Source organism: Podarcis melisellensis (genome assembly GCF_964234715.1).
Source record: "Podarcis melisellensis genome assembly, chromosome: 7".
In the NCBI taxonomy this organism is placed as follows: domain Eukaryota; kingdom Metazoa; phylum Chordata; class Lepidosauria; order Squamata; family Lacertidae; genus Podarcis; species Podarcis melisellensis.
Window position 1 is genome coordinate 19,725,117 of NC_138539.1, and position 21,364 is coordinate 19,746,480.

The following is a 21,364-nucleotide window of genomic DNA, read 5'->3' on the forward strand; positions in this document are numbered from 1 at the left end:
GGAGACTTTTTCAGGTGGTTCGCAGTTTATCGGAACCACCTGTACCACCGGGGCCTGGTAGGGACCCCAAGATCTCCTGCAATGCTTTTGCAAAGTTTTTTGCAGATAAAATCGCTCAGATTCAGAAGGAGGTAGACTCCACCGTGGGAGCAGGGCCAGGGCGGGAGAGTGCTAGAGTTCTGTCTGGTCCTGTTATATGGGATCAATTCCAATCTGTTACCTCCGAGGATGTGGACAGGCTGCTTGGACGAGTGAAACCGACCACCTGTCTCCTTGATCCTTGCCCATCCTGGCTGATAAAAGCGAGCCGGGAAGCGCTGGGCGATGGGCTCTGTGGGGTGGTGAATGCTTCCCTCTGTGAGGGAGCCTTCCCAGACCCGCTGAAAGAGGCGGTCATTAAACCGCTTCTTAAAAAAACATCTTTAGACCCGGCCAATTTGGCCAACTATCGCCCAGTCTCAAATCTGCCATTCTTGGGCAAGGTGATTGAGCGGGTGGTTGCTGAACAACTCCAAGCACGCCTGGAGGAAACGGACCATTTGGATCCCTTCCAATCGGGATTCAGGCCTCACCATGGGACTGAAACTGCCTTGGTCGCGCTGGTTGATGATCTCCGGCGGGCTAGGGACAAAGGTGAGAGCTGTTTCCTAGTTCTGCTGGATCTCTCAGCGGCCTTTGACACCATCGACCATAACATCCTTCTGGACCGTCTAGAGGGGCTGGGAGCTGGGGGCACTGTCATACAGTGGTTCCGCTCCTTCCTCCTGGGCCGTGTCCAGAAAGTGGTGGTGGGGGGTGAGTGTTCAGACCCCTGGGCTCTCACTTGTGGGGTGCCTCAGGGTTCTGTCCTCTCCCCCATGCTTTTTAATATCTATATGAAGCCGCTGGGAGAGATCATCAGGGGGTTTGGACTGGGTGTTCATCAGTATGCAGATGACACCCAGCTCTACCTCTCCTTTAAATCAGAACCAGTGAAGGCAGTGAAGGTCCTGTGTGAGTGCCTGGAGGCGGTTGGAGGTTGGATGGCGGCTAACAGATTGAGGTTGAATCCTGACAAGACAGAAGTACTGTTTTTGGGGGACAGGAGGCGGGCAGGTGTGGAGGATTCCCTGGTCCTGAATGGGGTAACTGTGCCCCTGAAGGACCAGGTGCGCAGCCTGGGAGTCATTTTGGACTCACAGCTGTCCATGGAGGCGCAGGTTAACTCTGTGTCCAGGGCAGCTGTCTACCAGCTCCACCTGGTACGCAGGCTAAGACCCTACCTTCCCGCGGACTGTCTCGCCAGAGTGGTGCATGCTCTAGTTATCTCACGCTTGGACTACTGCAACGCGCTCTACGTGGGGCTACCTTTGAAGGTGACCCGGAAACTGCAATTAATCCAGAATGCGGCAGCTAGACTGGTGACTGGGAGTGGCCGCCGGGACCACATAACACCGGTTCTGAGAGATCTGCACTGGCTCCCAGTACGTTTCCGAGCACGATTCAAAGTGTTGGTGCTGACCTTTAAAGCCCTAAACGGCCTCGGTCCTGTATACCTGAAGGAGCGTCTCCACCCCCATCGTTCAGCCCGGACACTGAGATCCAGTGCCGAGGGCCTTCTGGCGGTTCCGTCATTGCGAGAAGTGAGGCTACAGGGAACCAGACAGAGGGCCTTCTCGGTAGTGGCGCCCGCCCTGTGGAACGCCCTCCCATCAGATGTCAAAGAGATAAAGAATTACCTGACATTCAGAAAACATCTTAAGGCAGCCCTGTTTAGGGAAGTTTTTAATATGTAATGCTGTACTGTTTTTAACACTGATTGGGAGCCGCCCAGAGTGGCTGGGGAAACTCAGCCAGATGGGCGGGGTATAAATAATAAATTATTATTATTATTATTATATACCATTACAATGCCTCCAGCAGCAGTTTTTATTTTGGCTGTTGTCATTGTATATATATATGATCCTTTTGTATACCACTTCAAGGTTTTTTGGATGTTAGGCTATCTACAGATATTTTTAATAATAATCTAAAAAAAGCAAACTGTTGTACCTGCAAAAAAATTCTTGGTAAAGAAGATATATTACCTTTATTATATTTTTAAAGAGTGGAAAATTTGCCTAGTTCATTCACAAATCAAATGCATGGCAAGAAACGTACCTCATTAGGTTGCACAAAGCAACTTTTCATACGCGTCAGCAAGAGAATAATTAGACAAGCCACTTTTTTCTTAAAATACTCTTTCGCATAATTGTATCACATAAGAGGCAGGCATTATCATACTGGAGGAATCTGTACAGGCCTTGATTTTGTAACAAATAGACTGATTAAGAATTATGTGTTTAAAACTGGCTCCAGTCAGCTGAAATTAGCCAGCCATTACTGTCTCCATCTACTAACTACCTACCAAGAAGATAGGGGTGGGAAGGGGAATTTCACACGGTTGTTTTTGGGCTTTGAAATCGCAGCCCCACCAAAAGAAAAATGAAATGAAGCCAGATGATAAATAAATGGTATGAGAAAATGTTCTCTTGGGGATGATTTGTACCCAAAAAAATTCTTTGGGTTGTTACTGTTTAAATAGCTTACTGGGAAATTTTAAAACTTTAAATCCTAGAAATATTTCTGTATATTGCCTGCTGGAACACAATGTTAGCAGCAGTAAACACCGCAGGAATTGGTGTGTGCGTGTTTTCAGAACAAAAAGCACACTGTACAGTGGTACCTCGGGTTCAGAACTTAATTCGTTCTGGAGGTCCGTTCTTAACCTGAAATTGTTCTTAACTTGAGGTACCACGTTAGCTAACGGGGCCTCCCGCTGCTGCCGCGCGATTTCTGTTCTCATCCTGAACAAAGTTCTTAACCTGAGGTACTATTTCTGGGTTAGTGGAGTCTGTAACCTGAGGCGTCTGTAACCCAAGGTACCACTGTAATTAAAATTGTTTTGTTTGTGAGAATGGTACGGAACGGCCATCAATTAAATATGTGTTAACTTTTTAGAAACAAATTAATAGTGAATCATATTTTTAAATGCAGTGCACCATTTATTTCATTTTGTGCTGCACATACTGTGCCTGGAGAACAATTAAACAGTTCACAATAGTAAGACCATTAAACAGCTAAAATGTGAAATGTCAGATCCATGCTTTTGTTCACTCTCATAATATGTATTTGTTTCAGTATCCCTCCACCCAAAAAAACACTCCCAAACCCCAAGTCACTATATGCAAGGCTGTAATAACTTTGCTGCAATTCTATTCAAGATCTTTGTATGACCTACTTAGGACCAAGCATGCTTTGACTTGGATTGCAGAACCCCCTGCACCTGAAGAATCATTTAAAAGTTACCAAGAGAAAATACAGAGAAGATGATGCTGCAATGCCGCTGTTGAGAAGGTGTCATTGCCTCATTGCGTCAGCTGCTCCTGAAGTCAGATGTTCATAGCTCACATTATAATCAATAGGATTAAATGCTGCTCCCTGTGCTCAAGTCACTCAAATCCCCTTCATTTTCAGTCCTAACCTTCATAATAATTTCCTAATCTCAGGTTTCAGCACAGTGGTGGAACTACGATAAAATTCTGTTTCTTATCTTGGTTATGAAAGAATCTCTCATCCCAGCTCTGAAGAAGCCTGTGATGATTGACATCCACTATGGTGATAATCCTTGAAAGCAAGAATCTTTAAATAGATTGATTAGCCCGGTGGAAAAACAAATGCACCTTTCAGAGTAATTATTCAGACATGGTGCAGGCATAATACTTAACAAGCCACGGTTAGTTTTAACCTTGTTTACCAACCCTGTTTAAGATCCCGAGCATACTATGAAGATAAAGTTTAGCTCAGCCTTTGCCAACCTTCAGATGTTTGAGATAGAGTCGTGCTTGCTAGGGTTGATAGTTGTCATCCAAAACATCAGGATAGCAATAGATTTATAAAAACTGATTAGCTTGTCAAGCTAAGTTTATTGGAATTTGACCTTTAATCTTATTGTGCTGCTTTATTGACAATGGAATCTGCTGTTTTCCTTTTCTGGTTTCTCCCCCCCCCCTTTTTTTAAAAAAAGAGTGTTTCCCCTATTAAATGAGTCATTTAAATTTCAAAGATTTTAATATTAAAAACATTTCAGAAGTCTCAGTGTAAGAACCTCAGATTCATATATTCCACCCACCCCCCTTATAACTATCTAGGAAACCGTGGTTGAAATCTGTTACAGATCCTTCACGTTGTTTCACTCGGGGGGGGGGGGGGAGAAAAACCTAATGTTGGATTCATAATACCTTTGACCAAGGTTTCACTTCTGTGAACCATAAAAATTTAGACATGGGAAATGTTTGGTCTTGTAAATTAAAAGCAATGAATCTAGGGCAAATGGTTTCTGCGCTGCTGAGCATTATTTCTCAGCAGAGGCCCTGCATCCCAGTAGCTAGTCTAGTGTATTAAAATAATAAGGAAAATGGTATAGTGTTGCTTTTCCGAAGCACATCTTCCAAATTCTGTTTGAACTGTCAAACACATCCTGAAAAAAATTGTGTTCCACCAGGCTTATGCCTGCAATTAAAAATACATATTTCCATGATAGTTGATGAACTCTGATTTTATACACACACATACAATAAATCGCTTTCATATTTTTAAATGATATATATATAAAATATTCATATATGGATAAAAGTAAATTCTGCTCTCAGCTTTTGATTTGCTCTTTCTAATCTCAGTCAAGTGTTTATCTCCTTTAAGAGAAATCAGTTTTCATTTGGGAGTAATTGAGAGTGGTGCAGCAAGCTCTCTTCCAGTAAATGCAAGTTTCCCAGTAAGTCAATATCCTCTTTTATCTCTTCGTATTTCTTTAGAATACTTACATCCTGCTTTATAGGCTCAAGAAGCTCTCCAATGCTATTTACAAAATAAATAAATCAAAAATCAAAATTGCACTCAAATTGAGTGCAGGAACAAAAAATATATGGTGTCCATATGGAACCTGGATAGTTTTCCTTCTGGCATTCCTGTGCTTAAAGATGAAGATTCCTGGCTTGTTTACATGACCCTTGAATATTCAGTCAAGGGTAGCATGGCAACTGGCAAATTGCAAACAACTCCAGGGAACTAATTTTTATTCATCTTGCCTGTTCATGAACAAACTAAAATGTTGGCTTTTCTTGTTACCCATTTTTGTCAGCTTCCAAAGTGAATGCATTGCTGGAGCATATAAACGCCAACCCAACTTAAAATTCTCAAGCCGATTTGTTATATTCCTCATTCATTTTACAGTTGATTTGACCTCTGCCTGTGGCAGTACTGCTCATTTACACAATGCAATATTTGTTCCCGGTTCACAAATTGCTTTATCGTCTTACTTGTCCTTGCGTCGGGCCTGTGCGTGTGGTTTTTCCGTTGTACAGATGGTCCGCCCTAGAAGTCATAGAAGCCTCCCACTCTGAGCAGTTGTGATTTCAAGGATTCACTGGGAGTACTGGGTAATTTGTGTTCAGTGCCTCCATAGTGAAAATAGTGTCCTTGAAACTTGTGCTAGAATCATAGAATTGTAGAGTTGGAAGGATCATCTAGTCCAGGGGTCTGCAACCCGCGGCTCCGGAGCTGCATGTGGCTCTTTTACACCTTTGCCGTGGCTCCAGGGTGGATACTAGCGAGGGGAGGAGGTGCATTGTGCGCCCTGACACTCCCCACTGTGGCAGGCGCTGTACTGGCTGTGACGTCGCATGGGGGCAGTGCGTGCGTTAGTCACGCACCGTCCCGACGTCACCTTCCCGCCCACCCGCCCACTACATTGTAAGGGGCATGTACGCTGGTTACTGCATTGAAAGGGGGCATGTACGCTGGTCACTGTTTTGAAGGGGAGTGAAGAACACACACACACACAAAAAGGTAACTTGTTAATTTAATGTTTATTTCTATGAGGAGGAGTAATTCTGAGGGGTCAAACAAAGAAATAATAAAAAAGTGACAAAAAAGTTATTTTTATAATGACGAGTTTTGCGGCTCCCAGTTTGTTTTTTTCTTCGGAAACGGGTCCAAGTGGCTCTTTTTGTCTTAAAGGTTGCAGACCCCTGATCTAGTCCAACCCACTGTAATGTAGGAATATGCAGCTGTCCCTTATTGGGGACTGAACCTGCAACCTTCGTATTCTCAGCATCATGCTCTTGTTAGAATTCCTGATCTATGATTGCAGTCATAGGATTGTTGTCTTCCACATGACGGTATGTGTTTTGACTCCAGAGTGGGAAGTGACGGAGACAGGATGTTTGTGTTACTGTGTTCTGTGAAGTGGGACTATTGTCCTTTGTTCTTTTTCTCTCTGCTGTCTGATGCTAGAGAGAGAGGGAGCCATGTTGCAGTGCTCTGTGTGTGTTTATATGTAAATAAAGTAGATCAGCCAATATGCTGAGTTGCTGAGGTCTGTCACGTGCATGATGCGCAAACTCTGCGGATCCCTAAGTGTGCCAGTGTCAGTTGGCATTGGTCGCTGTGATGTTCAGGCTGAAGAAAGCTTATGAAGCTCCCAAACGATCAACCAGGAGGGAGAGAACATGCCAGTTGGCCATGTGTCTCTGCCAGGGTCCTACTAGAGTGTAGGATGAACTCCTGACAGCTCTAACCAACTGAGCTATCCAGGCAGCATAGCTGTTACATTTTCTTGTGCTAAAGGCACATACAAATATGTACAGCTAGCTTGTTATGTGAAGAATTAATTGCTGTCCCAGCGGTGGTCTGAAATGGTACAGCCCAAGGAGGATTGCCATGTTGCATTTGTTCCTTGAAATCACTCCTATTCCAAAAGTTCAAGAAGACCTTGTTTCAACTACCTTTGAAATATTGTATTGCATTAGTGGGTATTTGCACTTCAAACCCCCCAAGCTACCCCAGAAGAATAAAGACACAAGGACACAGAATTTAGGTTAATGTTAATGGGCAAAATTTAGGCCGCAACTTTATTGGTTACAAAATGTGAGCGGTATTGGCTTAGGCACTGGCATCAACAGACTACAGTGGTACCTCGGGTTACATACGCTTCAGGTTACAGACTCTGCCAACCCAGAAATAGTACCTCGGGTTAAGATCTTTGCTTAAGGCTGAGAACAGAAATCGTGCTCTGGCGGCATGGCAGCAGCAGGAGGCCCCATTAGCTAAAGTGGTGCTTCAGGTTAAGGACAATTTCAGGTTAAGAACGGACCTCTGGAACGAATTAAGTACTTAACCCGAAGTACCACTGTATATCTGACTCCTGCCCGCCTTGGAGGAAGTCTGGAAGGGTAAACCACCAGTAGGGGGAGCCCCATCAATGTGGATCAAGTCGAGCTCCCCCGGGTTCCTGCTGGGGTCGTGGCATGGCTCTAGCTTGTTTGAACTACCTTTGAAATATTTGATACAGTACATATTGTATTGCATTAGTGGCTATTTATCATATTAGTTTTACTGTGTGGCTATTTTTCCCACTCACCCATTTTACATGCCCTTGGAATGCCTAAAAATCTAAATAATATTAATTTTCCATTTAGAATCCAGACCCTAACAAAGAGAACCCTCCGTGCAATGCCCAGGAACTGGAAGAATGTGACATTTTTCTCGAAGACAGCACAAGTCTCTGCAGATTTGACGGTAACACCTTCAATGTCACCCATGTGGTAAGCACAAGATAATAATCTTGATAATAAGCATTTCTTAATTACTTGCCTACCAGCAGAGAACTGGATTGCATTGTGGTCTGATATTATTAGTCCTCCACCACCTACCTGCCAGGCCTGGACTCCGCTCATCAGGAAAGAGGAGCTTCGAACAGGCTCAAGACATAGTTTGGTCTGTGTTGTAGAATAACGTAATGTACATGCAAGTTGTGTAAGAGATACTAAAAAGCAGATTGTCCTTGAATATAAAGAAGAAGAAGAAGAGTTTGGATTTGATATCCCGCCTTTCACTCCCCTTCAGGAGTCTAAAAGCGGCTAACATTCCCCTTTCCCTTCCTCCCCCACAACAAACACTCTGTGAGGTAAGTGGGGCTGAGAGACTTCAAAGAAGTGTGACTGGCCCAAGGTCACCCAGCAGCTGCATGTGAAGGAGCGGAGACTCGAACCCGGTTCCCCAGATTACAAGACTACCGCTCTTAACCACTACACCACACTCCTTGTGGCATTGTCCTCTCTTAGCTACTATGTTTTGTTCCATTGTAAAGCATATTGGTAAATTTTCTTTATTTCTGTGTACAAGATTTGAAAAACTTACCATTCTGAAAATTTATTTATTTGCATAGTTTATATATTGTACGTTCCATGTAGATTTATGGTCTCGGGGGCCTGAAAGTGGTTGGTTCTGTTTGTGGCAAGGAGGTGAATGGGAGAGACGCGGGGGGGGGGGGGAGAGAGAGAGAGAGAGAGAGGCCAAGCTTTCTATCCCTCTGCAAAGGGGAGAGAAGGGTGAAAAAAACTTGTTTCTAGCCTGACTGCTGTGCAAGTCGTATTGATGCATCTGGCAGCTTCTCTGCTACAATTGTTTTAACTGTTTATAATGGATGCGTGTGTGTGTGTGTGTGTGTGTGTGTGGTGATGATGATTGGAGGCGAGATGTAGCTGGGAGCGGAGGAGCTGGAGAGTGCAGGGGGGTCATTTGCAGTGGTTTAGAGTAGGGCAGGCTTCCTCAACCTCGGCCCTCTAGGTGTTTTTGGCCTACAACTCCCATGATCCCTAGCTAGCAGGGCAGGGATGCTGGGAATCGTAGTCTCAAAACATCTGGAGGGCCAAGGTTGAGGAAGCCTGGGATGGGGCAGGTAGGGAAGGCCAGGTAAAGGGCATATGGCACAGGCACTTAATGGCTGTGCCGTGTGCCAACCCCACCACCTGGGGCATTGTGGTTGTCCCATCAGCCAGCCATGGGACCTGCAGCTGCTGCTGTTGAATGCCAGGTCAGCTCTGAATAAGATCTCCCTCATCCATGATCCCGATTGTGGATGAGGAGGCTGATCTGGTCTATATCACTGAGACCTGGGTGGGTGAGCAGGGTGAAAAATATATAGGAGAAGTCAAAGCAGCTGTAGAATTGGGGGCTGGCATAACCTGTTTTACCTGTCCCTTCTCACTATAGGCTGCCCCATTCAGCAGGGTCCCCTGATTTGGTGCAGCATTTGAGGCAGCCTAATGGAGAAGGAAGATAGGGGAATCAGCTTAACCTTCCATCCAACCCTTTATGTTTATTTCATTGGTTGAATTTATGGCACAGCTTTCCACACTGGACTTCTTAAAACAGCTTTTGCATCAAGTCTTTGTAGGAAGCATTCAGAATGGGTATTAGCTGATCTTCGAGTTTTAGCAGTGATTTAGCATTTGAAGTCGCCGATGACGAGATCCCATTCCCAGATGCTAGAAATACAAATCTGTTTTTTTTAAAAAAATATATGTATATATCATGTATCAGTTCTTCTGTTATCACTTCAAACACTAACTTAAGGAGAGACAAAGTCATATTTTTGATCTCATTGGCAAACTTACTATCTCCTACATCATGCCAGGGTATGGCATATGCCCCCCACTGCTTCCTCCAAGATTGAAAATTCTCAGAGCTAGTAAGGCAATTCTTTATTTTTATGGGCTGTTACTTCTCTGGGATTTGCTACTTTATGCCTTGGCCAATGGAGCCATGCATCTTCCCTTTATTAGTATTATTTATCTGCCTACCGCCAGTCTCAAGATATGAGCTCAACCAGTCAAGTTATCTGTCTTTCATTCACTTTAGCTGCTCTTAAAGAGGATTTTCTTTTCCTTCTCTTTCTTGACTCCTTTTGTCCAGGGAAAGTGGTGCACCTTTACACCCCAGTACTTTAGAGATGTACCGCTTTCAGGAAATTAATCAGTCTTTTGTGCACTATTAGGTTCAAAGTTTTCTAAATAAAGTAGATTTGATAAATAAAGTAGATTCGATGTTCATAGTTCTTTATATAATAGTCCATTGTAATATCGTTCTTCTAATTTTGATTTTTCAGTGCACTTTCTCTCCTCCTTTATTAAATAGTTGCGTGTGAAGATAACAGCTCATCTTGTTTGCATCTAAGCCAAAAGGTTGCTGCCATTCATTATTTTAAAAACAAAAAACTTGTAGAAATCACTTAACTGTGACAGCAAAAGAGGAGTGCTAGCATAGATAACAAGCAGTGAATACATGTTCATGAGAAAGGCAAACTCCCCTTTATGCAGTTGTATCAAATAATTACCAGTTGGCAACCAAGGAAGACAGTTCAACGCAAATGGTTTTGTACTTAATGCCTGTTTGTCACATTTGCTCCTTTCGAGCAGGATGCATACAGTTGGTTACTACTGAAACTAGATGGGCAAGACACTGGTATGTAATTATGCCATTTGCTGTGGGGAGAGTGGGAACAAAACTGCTAGCACATTTGCAAAGCAGGGTCTGGTATGGTTTCAAAATGCACATTTTCCTTCCAGAAATAATCCCTAGGAATAGAAAAGCATGCACTACAGTGTTAGCCTGAACAATTTGCATTCTTCAAGCTGATCTATCTTCCACCCAAAGACATGGCAGAACTTAAACTTCTTTCACTAGTATAGGATGATAAATGCATATGAGAAATAAGCACAATGTTTGTCTTGCTAGATCAGACAAGAGATGATTTAATCCAGCACTCTGTTGGCCAGCCAGACACTGATGAGCAACATACAGTGAATATAACTTCCTGTTTGTCTGTATCATCTAGCAACTGGAAGTAATGCTCTGCTAAATCATGCTGCTTCTTTTTGTAGTCATTGTGGCCAATAGGTGCTAGAAATGTGCTTCTTGAATTTTTCTAGCCCTTGTATGTTTTTGTGTCGTCGTTTCCCCCCACCCCCAAAGCTCAACCCCACAACATGGTTCTTTTACTTTTTCTTGCTTCTATGATTGGGGTGGTGTGCTTTTTTTCTTTCAATTTCATTTGCTTTTGTTTCTGTGTGTCCATTTGCCACTTGGAGGGCGTATATAGTATTTGGAACAACATCCCCATAGAGATTGGTTGTCTGAGATCAGGTGCCACTCAGCTCCTTTTGCCTCCCTCTATAGAGCAGGCATATTCAACAGGTAGATCATGATCTACTGGTAGATCACTGGACATCTGCAGTAGATCACTGGTAGATCATTGGCTCCCCCCAAAGAAGCTGAACAATTGTGGCTCCCCTTAAAAAAGCTCAACATTTTACTTCCTCTCTGAAAAACTCAACAACTTTGACCCAACCCCCAAAATGGGCCTTCCTAAAAAAAACCCTCAAGACTTTGACCTCAACCCCAAAAAAGAGAGTAGATCACTGCCAGTTTTTAACTCTGTGAGTAGATTGCAGTCTCTTGGGAGTTGGTCACCGCTGCTCTAGAGCATTGCTTTAAAATAAGCTTTCACATATTGCAACTTGCCAGTCATCTATGGAAGCCCAGGAAAGGGTCAATTAGACACCCTGTGTCTGCTGTCTGCCTGGGCCTGCAAAACCAAGGGCATTCTCAAGCACCTGAGAAGCCAAACCAAGCAGCTGATAGCTCATCAATCACAAACTGCCAGAAGCTTGACAATGCAGCTTATCTTGGTGGGCTTCGTTTCAAAGTTCCTCTGTACCATCTCCCCACCTCACTTGTGTGTTTTTGTTTTGTTTTTCCATTTTAAGCATCAGCAGCCAGGTCTTGTTGCGGGCCCCAGCTCTTCATTGCAGTCGCCCCTTGCCTCAATTTTTCTAGGTGTCCATGCAGCTCATTCTGCCCGATAAAAGTTGACCTTTGGAAGCAGCAATACAAATAGACAACTTTAGCAGATAGACGTGCTGCATGAAGATTTGCCACCCCAAGGCTTGTCCAAGCTCGGATCGTCTGCATTAGCTGCCCATGCTTTGAATGCTGCTTGAATCCAAGAACAGCCCTGAATGTCGGGCATTATGCATAGTTGCACAGAGGCAGCCACTGCTCAAAGCAGTCTGCCTTTTACTTTGAAATTAACTGCTTTCGAGAGTATCAGTGAATTTGGAAACTTCTAATGTGATTCAGACAGGGATTCTTGGTGCAGGGTTCCTGCACAGACAGAAAAGTGCAGTTAGCTGTTGCCAGCTACTATTGATGTTAATTAACAATTAAATGTATTCTTTCTATATAAAAACAGAGATGCACATTATTTTTGCCTCTAGAATATAGGCGTGGCTGAATCTAATCAACATGCTAGATAGCATTATCTTGTTTGGATGTATGTTTTATCTTTGCATGCAAGGTAATGTAACCAGTGTTTTTTTGAGGCACAGGACTACTGTAATGTGAATTCATCTTGTCTGGCCAAAAAAAAATCCACAACCGATACATCTCTTTTGCCAGAGATGAAGGGAAATAGCTGCCATTAGTGTCTCTTTATGTTCTTTTCTGCTTCTCCTAGTAATCAATGGGTTGGTATCGACTGCTTCTATTTTCTTTTTGTGCCTCAAAAATAATTGCCCTCTTGCAAACTGTAATTAGTTTTTTGCAGACTAGTTTAGAATATCAGTAAGCTTGTCCTCTCTGCCTTGCAGGGCTTTTCTGTATTTTAAAATTACTGGGTAAACTAGGTGCCTTTAGCTAATTTTTGGCTGATAAATTTCAAAGCAAGCAACTCTTCCCTCCTGTCTGTTGATGAGGGAGAGGAATCTCTTTTTCTACTATCCGTTGATGCAGATTCTCTTCCCACTCCACAATATTCTGCAATCTCTTGCCCATTTGGGTCCAAGTTCCTACCTCCATAATTTACACTGAACACATGAACCAAGAGTGTATCTGAAGAAGTGTGCATGCACACGAAAGCTCATACCAAGAACTAACTTAGTTGGTTTTTAAGGTGCTATTGGAAGGAATTTTTTTTGTTTTGACTATGGCAGACCAACACGGCTACCTATCTGTAACATGAACCAAGGCAGTCATTGACTACGCTCAGTAGTATGGTGCTGTTACTTGTGCAAAAATTGCTTGGGCAGTCATGGTTGTGGAGAAGGACCTGGCTTTCAATCTGTTGCATGATAAGGTGAGGAGAGGTGGTCAAGAATGGTGTGTCTTGTAATCCACCAACAACTGGAGGGTCACAGTTGTTCGCTTACAGTACAGAACAAATTTCAGTGTCATAACAACAACAACAACAACAACAACAATTTATTTATACCCCACCCATCCAGTTGGGTTTCCCCAGCCACTCTGGGCAGCTCCCAGCGGAATACTAATAATGATGATGCTGCTGCTGATGATGATAAAGCTATAAAACATCAAACATTAAAAACTTCCCTAAACAGAGCTGCCTTCAGATGTTTTCTAAAAGTCAGATAGTTGTTTATTTCCTTGACACAATGGAAGGGCATTCCACAGGGCGGGCGTCACCACCAAGAAGCCCGCTGCCTGGTTCCCTGTAACTTCACTTCTCGCAGTGAGGGAACTACCAGAAGGCCTTCAGAGCTGGACCTCAGTGTCCAGGCTCAACAATGGGGGTGGAGACGCTCCTTCAGTTATACTGGGCCGAGGCCCTTTAGGGCTTTAAAGCTCAGCACCAACACTTTGAATTGTGCTTGGAAATGTACTGGGAGCCAATGTAGGTACAGTGGTACCTCAGTTTAAGAACAGCTCTGTTTACAAACTATTTGGTATATGAACTCCACAAAACCAGAAGTAGTGTTCCAGTTCATGAACTTTACCTCAGTCTACGAACAGAAGCCGAATGGTGGAAGGGCACCGGCGGCGGGAGGCCTCATTAGGAAAAACATGCCTTGGTTTAAGAATGGACTTCCGGAACAAATTAATTTTGTAAACCAAGGTACCACTGTATTTCATTGTAGATACCCCTCCAAATGTCCAGGTCTCGGAAGTCAACAACTGCAAGATTCTATGGTTGCCTAATTCCTGACAACAGTTCTTCCATTTTAGAAACAAATATTGCTAATCTTGTGCAGTTTCCTCTCTTGTTACTCCTTAAGCCTAAAACTGATACTGCAGGGAGTGAGTTGTGTGAAGGGGGCATCACACAGTTACCAGGAGTAGCACCGTGTTGCTGGTCCTGACTTGGACATCCATGTAGACTGCTTGCCAGGAAGAAGCATTTGCACAAATAGCTGTTCACTCAGACTTCTTCACTGCATGCAGTTGGTGTTAACTTGTACATGCCCAGACCCTCCCAGTGTCCATTTTGAATGACAAAGAATAATCCTTGGGACCAACCTGCAGCTGCCCGAGAAAGCTAGCTGATCTCTAACCCTCTTGTGAGCACCAGGGTGAGTGGGTAGGTGCATGTTTCAGAGGCAGCCTCATTATGGAATTTTCTCAAAAGAAGCTTGGCAGGTTGCCTCTGGTTTTATCTTTAAGTAGCAAAAAGCTTTCTGTTCCAGTAGGTGCCGGGGAGAGTAAGTGGAATTGATTTTGGAGGCTCTGTCATGTGCTGCTAGTATGCTGTTTTATGCTTTTCTGATCAGGGGCTTTTCATCTCTCTTTAGATACTGTGTTGGGCTTTTTCTTCTTCTTTTTTCTTGTGAGGTTCCCAGAAGGTTCAGGGAACCATATGGTAGGAAACAAATCTCAAAACAAATTGAATGCATGCACAAGAAACATGTCTATCCTGAAGGCTGTCTAGCAGAGAAGCATCTTTGTGTCCCGCCTCCCATCTATACTGGGTTAATTTAATGTTTATCAGTATGTAGCATATTTTAGCCAACCACCTCTCTGGATTGCACTTCATCACCCCTTCATATGGGCTCCAGTTGGGTAGCTTAAGGTTCTCAGGCACGCACAATAGAATCAGGCACAATAGAATCAGGGAAGCCAAATTACAGGGAACCAGGCAGAGGGCCTTCTCGGTAGTGGCACCCGCCCTGTGGAATGCCCTCCCACCAGATGTCAAAGAGGAAAAACAAACTACCAGACTTTTAGAAGACATCTGAAGGCAGCCCCTGTTTAGGGAAGCTTTTAATGTTTGACAGACTATTGTATTTTAATATTTTGTTGGAAACCACCCAGAGTGGCTGGGAAAACCCAGCCAGATGGGCAGGGTATAAATAATTATTGTTGTTATTATTATTATTATTATTATTATTATTACTACTACTACTACTACTACTAAAGTAATGTATTCATTAGGTTTGTCTTATTTCATTAGGAACTATAATGAACCATGAGAATCCCAGTAAGAGAGACATCTTCTTGATCTTAACTTGTGTGGGGAGTGTGTACATTTAAAGATACTGGGTAGAAGGAGAAAAGGGCGGGGGGAGAGGGAAATAATATTAATAACAGTAATCTGTTTTGAATTAGTCCATGGAGAAGCTTACGTTTCTCTACGGCCTTCCATTCTGGTGTTACTAATGCAGAGTTGGATTAGAAGTAATGTGGATTCAGGCATTATTTATTCAAGAGAGTCAGCATATGATATTAGAATCTGCCAGCAATGTTATTACTGCGGACAGTGCATGATGTATAGTCAATGGGACTCTCAGAATCATAGTAGAAATACTGATTCCCTGACCTAGAAAATCATTTCTCTGAAAACGTTACCTTTCTCAGTCTCTGCTGTTCATCCGCAGCACGGGGGTTGGGGGTGGAGTGTCATCCAGCGACTGGTGGTGCTGAGATTGGGAATACAAATGTAAACGTGTAAAACGGGCAAGTCCTGATATCAGTGGCGTTACAGTTTTGCCTCTTTGCAACAAATAACAAATAATGTCCAGAGAGCCTGCTTTAGAGGAGAAAACAAATGGGTCATAGTCACATGGCAGAGATGCTGCCGTGTGCAGAAAGATTTCTGCATGAAACCATGGAATGCTGTTGCCAGCCAGTGCATACATTACTAAGCTGGATCTGACATGGTCTAAGACAGCTTCCTCTGTTCTTAAACTAAGAAAATATTTAAAAAGGGGAAAACAACAACCCTGAAGTAGATACAGAATTTAACAAACTAGCCGAATAGCAGACGGGTGCTTAAGCCCCCAGTTCTCTCGACTTCAGATGTCGGCTAGCCCTGCCTTTGGTTACAAGTTGCCGTCTTGGCTGAAACAGCCAGATTGTCCTTTTTTTCTGAAAAAAACAGCTGCTGGCGATGTAGCCTTTGCATCTAGCGGATCTACTTCAATCCTTCTCGGCGTGCAAAGCAGAGCGGTTTATTTTCATGCCATTAGACGCCTGAGAAGTAGGTGCTTAAATTGGCTTAAACATTATCTTTACAAAATGGGGCTGTCATGGTCCCAGACCACTCAGAGATCTAGACAGCTGTCCTTGCTGCTTTTAGGCACAGGCTGTCCTCTCTTGGCAGATCAGAAAAACCTTGCTTGTCATGGGAGAATAAATAAGCCCTCCTAACTCCCGGCACCCATTGCAACGTCCTCCTTCCAGAGGTACCCTTTGCCTTCCTCTGGTTCCTCTCTTCCTCCCTGGCTCCTTCTGAGACTTATAAGCCATCACCCGCCACCCTTGCTTAGCTGCTGCCCATCCTGACTGGTTGCTGGTTGGACTACTTGTGAGCAAGCAGCCATTTCTTCCCCCACATCCTCTTTTGGAAGACGTGGCACTTGTGGGTTGGTGGTTTCGTTTACCGTTATAATTGTTGCTGTTGTTCAATGTATATAGCAAGCCCTGGTAATTCACCAGTGGGTTTTGAGAAAAGTAGGTGTCGCTGGTAGTCTTTCTAAAGGAAGTTTTGAATTTCTGTTTCTTTATTTTTATTTTTGAGTAACAAACACTACATAAATATTACCGTTAGGGGGGAGAAACAGGAAACAGAGGTGCAAGTCAGTGCTTAGATACTTAAACAGTAATGTCTAGCAATAGCCTTAAGTTCTATATTAATACTTGTTTTACTTCCCCGTCCTGAACGTGCCCAGTAATTTCATAGTTTAAATGGGTTCAGTCCTGTCTGAAACTTCAGAATCTGAACAAATTTAAAAAGTAAAGATTATATTCAGACTAAAATGATGAATGTATTCAGCTGTGCTGTATGGTTTATGTGCCTATTTATCGTACCTATCAGTTCGAAAGCACGTCAAAGTGCAAGTAGATAAATAGGCGGGAAGGTAAACGGTGTTTCCATGTGCTGCTCTGGTTCGCCAGCAGCAGCTTAGTCATGCTGGCCACATGACCCGGAAGCTGTATGCCGGCTCCCTTGGCCAATAAAGCGAGATGAGCGCCGCAACCCCAGAGTCGGTCACGACTGGACCTAATGGTCAGGGGTCCCTTTACTAAGAGTCCAAGGTAGCATGCATTTTGACCTCATGATGACACAGGAAGCTAGATTATACAGTACTGTGAAATAGCCATTAGCTCATAGTCAACCAGCAAGTTTCATGGCCGAGTGGAGGTCTGAACTTCAGTGTCCCAGCTTCTAAGCCAACATGTCCCCCTGGCTGTTAGGAATAGAATTTAGGGTAATCTTTGAACCATGAGGAAGCGGTTTTGAATGGATCTAATCTTGCACTAAAACATTCCTTGGTGTAAGTAAACCACCGTTCATATCTATGTCAGGGCAAGGGGGGAACCAAAACTGACTATAGCTCTGCTGGTCCTCCACAGTGCATGGATACCTGCTCTATCAATTTTCTTTCACCCCCCTCCCCCAACTGCTGTGAAGCTGCTAATGCTACATATAAGCAAGAAGATAAGCTTTACATTTGTGCTAAAAGGATCCCCCCTTTTTTTGTCTGCAGGTGAATCTTGGAAGCAACCAGTACCTCTTCTCAACAGTGGTGGATCCCAAGGAAATGCCATGCTTCTGCTTACGCCATGATGTCGATGCTCTTCTCTGGCAGCCACGCCCAGATCAGCAGGACAAATGGGAGCACATTTCAACCTTCAATGCCTTAGGTATGGGAGAAAGGCTTTTTGAAATAGCATTTCTCTTCCTTATAAAGCTGTGGTCCATAACTCTTCCAACACTTCCATGCAGTATCTCTGATCCCATCCATAACAGAGCTCTCTGTCTTTCAAAACTCGATTGATAAATCGCAGAATCTTTCAAAGCAGCTAAACGCTAAGCTGACTTCCGTAATGACTTAAAAGGGAATAAGCAACCAACTGACAATGGGGGGGGGGGGAATCAGTATAATCTTAATTACTGCCTCCTCATCATAGCCAACTAATTGAGAATGGAGATCTCTAAAATCTTAATTACTATCTCATCAGCAAGCCAAGTTTCTTCAGAATTAAATAGAAATTAGTTTTATGGATGAAGGGTTCTGCAGTGCCATCTGGAGAACACAAATAGAATCTATGTCCACAAATAAAAAACATATTTCAGGGTTGTGTGCAGTTAGGTTGTAGGTAGACCCAATGGGTCTAAGTTAGTCATGGCCATTAATTTCTGTGGGCCTGCTCTCAGGAGAACTTAGTTCGAGACAACTCCCAGAACAAATTTGAGGATCAATTCCAAGTTAATTGCTCCAGAGTGGGGGGAAATCCATAAAAAAATTCCAGGCATTCACTAACTTGAGTGGATTTCACTGAGCACACTACTGGCAAAAGGAGTGCTGTAGTATTGCCCATCTTATACCCTTTGGAAGATTTCAATTCAGGATTGTGTTGATGTAAAAAATACAACAACACTTTAGGGTTTGGGTTTTTTTAGCTGGCAGTCCCATGTTTTTATTCTTCAGTGTGGAAATTAACAGGGAATTCTAAAGCATTTTGGCTTTAATCATCCCAAATTTTTTAATGAATAACACTTTGTGGTGAATTTCCACATCTTTGGGCCACTTCATATACTGAATTTTTCAGAGACCGGTATATTTCCCATTTCTACACATATGACTGACTGTATTTAAAAGGGCTCCTTCTGTTCCAAAAGAGGTTGGCTATAACTTTGGGATTTGTTTGCTTTGCGTTGAACAGCAGTCTGTGGGAGGGATTCACCTTAGGACTCCCTTGCTCAGGGACAATGACATATTCTCATCCCCCCGTTGCCCCCCAGATTGGCTGAGGCAGGGTCAAAAGAACCCTCAGATCAGCGCATGGGAAGAAGGGGGGGTAGTTCCATCTGGCAAGCTAAAACATTTATCCAGACAGAGCATTTGTAATGGAGCAAGACTGAATTCCACCCTGTGTTTTGAAAGTTTCAGCTATGGCGTTTAGTATAGAGGTTGGGTGGTCCCAAAACAAGTCCAGGCCTGTCTCACACACTCCACTGTCTCTCAAGGCAGACGGATGTCAACAGCAGCACCAGCAGCAGAAGCTCCCATCAACCCTAACTGGCATGCCCAATGGTCAGGGATGATGGGAGTCAGCCCTCCCATATCAGGAAAACACATTTGCCCCAGCTGCAATTCTGAACAGTTTCAAAGGAGCCACACCCAAATGAAGGGCAATCCAGTAGTCTATTCCTGAGGAAGAAATACTTGCCAATATATATTTTTGCATCTTCTTTCTTTAAAAGAAAAGAAAACTCTGTGGTTGACCTCTATTTGAGACCTCTATTTGAGAGAGGATGTAGCATAACTAAAATACAGTGCTACCGAGGGTTAAGTACTTAATTCATTCCGGAGGTCCGTTCTTAACCTGAAACTGTTCTTAACCTGAAGCACCACTTTAGCTAATGGGGCCTCCTGCTGCTGCCGTGCTGCCAGAGCATGATTTCTGTTCTCATCCTGAAGCAAAGTTCTTAACCCGAGGTACTATTTCTGGGTTAGCGGAGTCTGTAACCTGAAGCGTATGTAATCTGGAGCGTATGTAACCTGAAGTGTATATAACCCAAGGTACCACTGTAGCCCTGTCTTCTTTTTATTGTCTGTGTGTGCTTCAGGTTATGTGCAAGCATCAAAGCAAGACAAGAAGTTTATGGCGTGTGCCCCAAATCACTCCTATTCTGCCCTTTGCGAGTGCCTGCGACGCGTGTTCATCTATCGGCAACCGACTCCTCTGTCTACTGTTCTCTACAACAGGAAGGAAGGAAGACAAGTGGGGCAAGTTGCAAAGCAGTTGGTAGCGACTCTTGAAACCCATGACCCCGTTTTGGGGTTCCAGGCAACAAACGAGAGATTGTTCGTTCTGACGACGAAAGTGCTCTTCATAATAAAAGTGAACACTGAGAACTAATGACCAAACGTATCTGTTATCGTTGCATTCAAAATTGGCTCAAATAGTGACTGCATAAAAAAATTATTAGGAAAGTACAGAGGTATGCTGTAAGTTCAAAATCAACATTTATCGCACCATGACCAAAATGTATCTTCGCATTTGCCTTGTATTTAATAGAGAGAAGTTTTCGGCTTTATTTTTTAATAAACAGTTCATTATTTGTGCAAGGTTGCAGTTCTGTTAAGGAAGTGCAAGGAATTTGTTTGTTTTTCTCTTTCCAGCAGGTGCTTCCGTGAAATGGTTAAAATAGTTTCCAGTCACATATTTTTTAATAATAGCTGGTTGAAAGTACATTGTGCATTTTTCTTCATTTTTTTTATTACAGCAGTGTCTTATCTGGCATGCTAAGACAAATCACTCCATATATATGTGTGTGGAAATCTACCAAAATAATCAAAATGTAATTTGCAGCCTTAGTTAAAAAGGCGGGGTTATTTGTTTTCATTTTTGTTTTGTTTGCTTTTTCATCTGCATTGGCTCATCGGATAAACGATAGTTAGCACGAACATCTTACTTTCCTCTGCTATTTTTTTTTTAATTAACTCTGAAACTTCTCATTATGTGTAAACTTTGATTGTGTTTGGGTTCCAGATGAAAATCTTCAACCTTTTTAGAAATAAAGTGGGTTTTTAAAGAGCAAACAAATAAATAAATACATAAATAATACTGATGTTCTTGTCTTCTTTCCCCCGACGTTGAGGTAGGAGCTCTGATTTGAGGGAGAATAACTAGGGGTTTGAGGGCACTCAGTTCTACAGCTGCTATTGCTGTCTGAAGGTAAGAGATAATGAATCTATACAATGCCATAGGTGAGCCTCTTATGAGAAGAGGAGGTTCAGCACTGTTGCAGAAACAGGCAGGTAGCTGCTCTGCAACTGTTCAAAGGCACACATAAAATCCACTTCAGTATGATCCAGACGCGGGTGAGATCTTTGAAAAATTAAACCATTTTGTGGACATGATAGAAGCAAGATGCACTCACCTATTTTTCCTTTCGTCAGCCAGCCCTGCTGCGAAGCTAAATTTTACTGTTGGAGCAAAAGCTCCTTTATAAAATAACAATTCATTAGTTATATAATAATTCCTCTCCAGAACACAACAACACATTTATTTATATGCTTCATAAAATTTATCGCTTGATGGTTAAAAAAACACCTGCCCACCCTCAAAGCTGTTTACAAAAAATTAAAACAATAAGATCAGGAAGAATTTGCAATACTTTAAAACAAACAAAAAGTTAAATACTAAAACATTAAAATTCATGTCAGCATTTATGAAGCTAAGAGTTGTGGGAAGCCCGTTT

At 43.0% G+C, this 21,364-nt stretch overlaps 1 protein-coding gene and 1 long non-coding RNA gene across 2 annotated transcripts in view; one reads left to right on the plus strand and one right to left on the minus strand.

Annotated features, from left to right (window-relative positions):
* NUDCD1 (NudC domain containing 1) overlaps positions 1 to 20,529 on the plus strand; it is a 50,819-nt gene extending 30,290 nt beyond the window's left edge. Inside the window, exons 8-10 of the mRNA XM_081918844.1 lie at positions 7,497 to 7,622; positions 17,640 to 17,796; positions 19,727 to 20,529. Of these exons, the coding sequence (XP_081774970.1) occupies positions 7,497 to 7,622; positions 17,640 to 17,796; positions 19,727 to 20,019 (576 nt within the window). The 3' untranslated portion in view covers positions 20,020 to 20,529. The remainder of the gene's footprint in view (positions 1 to 7,496; positions 7,623 to 17,639; positions 17,797 to 19,726) is intronic.
* LOC309374241 lies at positions 5,867 to 7,488 on the minus strand. Its single transcript, XR_014170440.1, has 2 exons — positions 7,350 to 7,488; positions 5,867 to 6,803 (listed from the first exon to the last, which is right to left on the minus strand). It is a non-coding gene; the product is annotated as an uncharacterized lncRNA (long non-coding RNA).
* Positions 20,530 to 21,364: the final 835 nt, after the last annotated feature.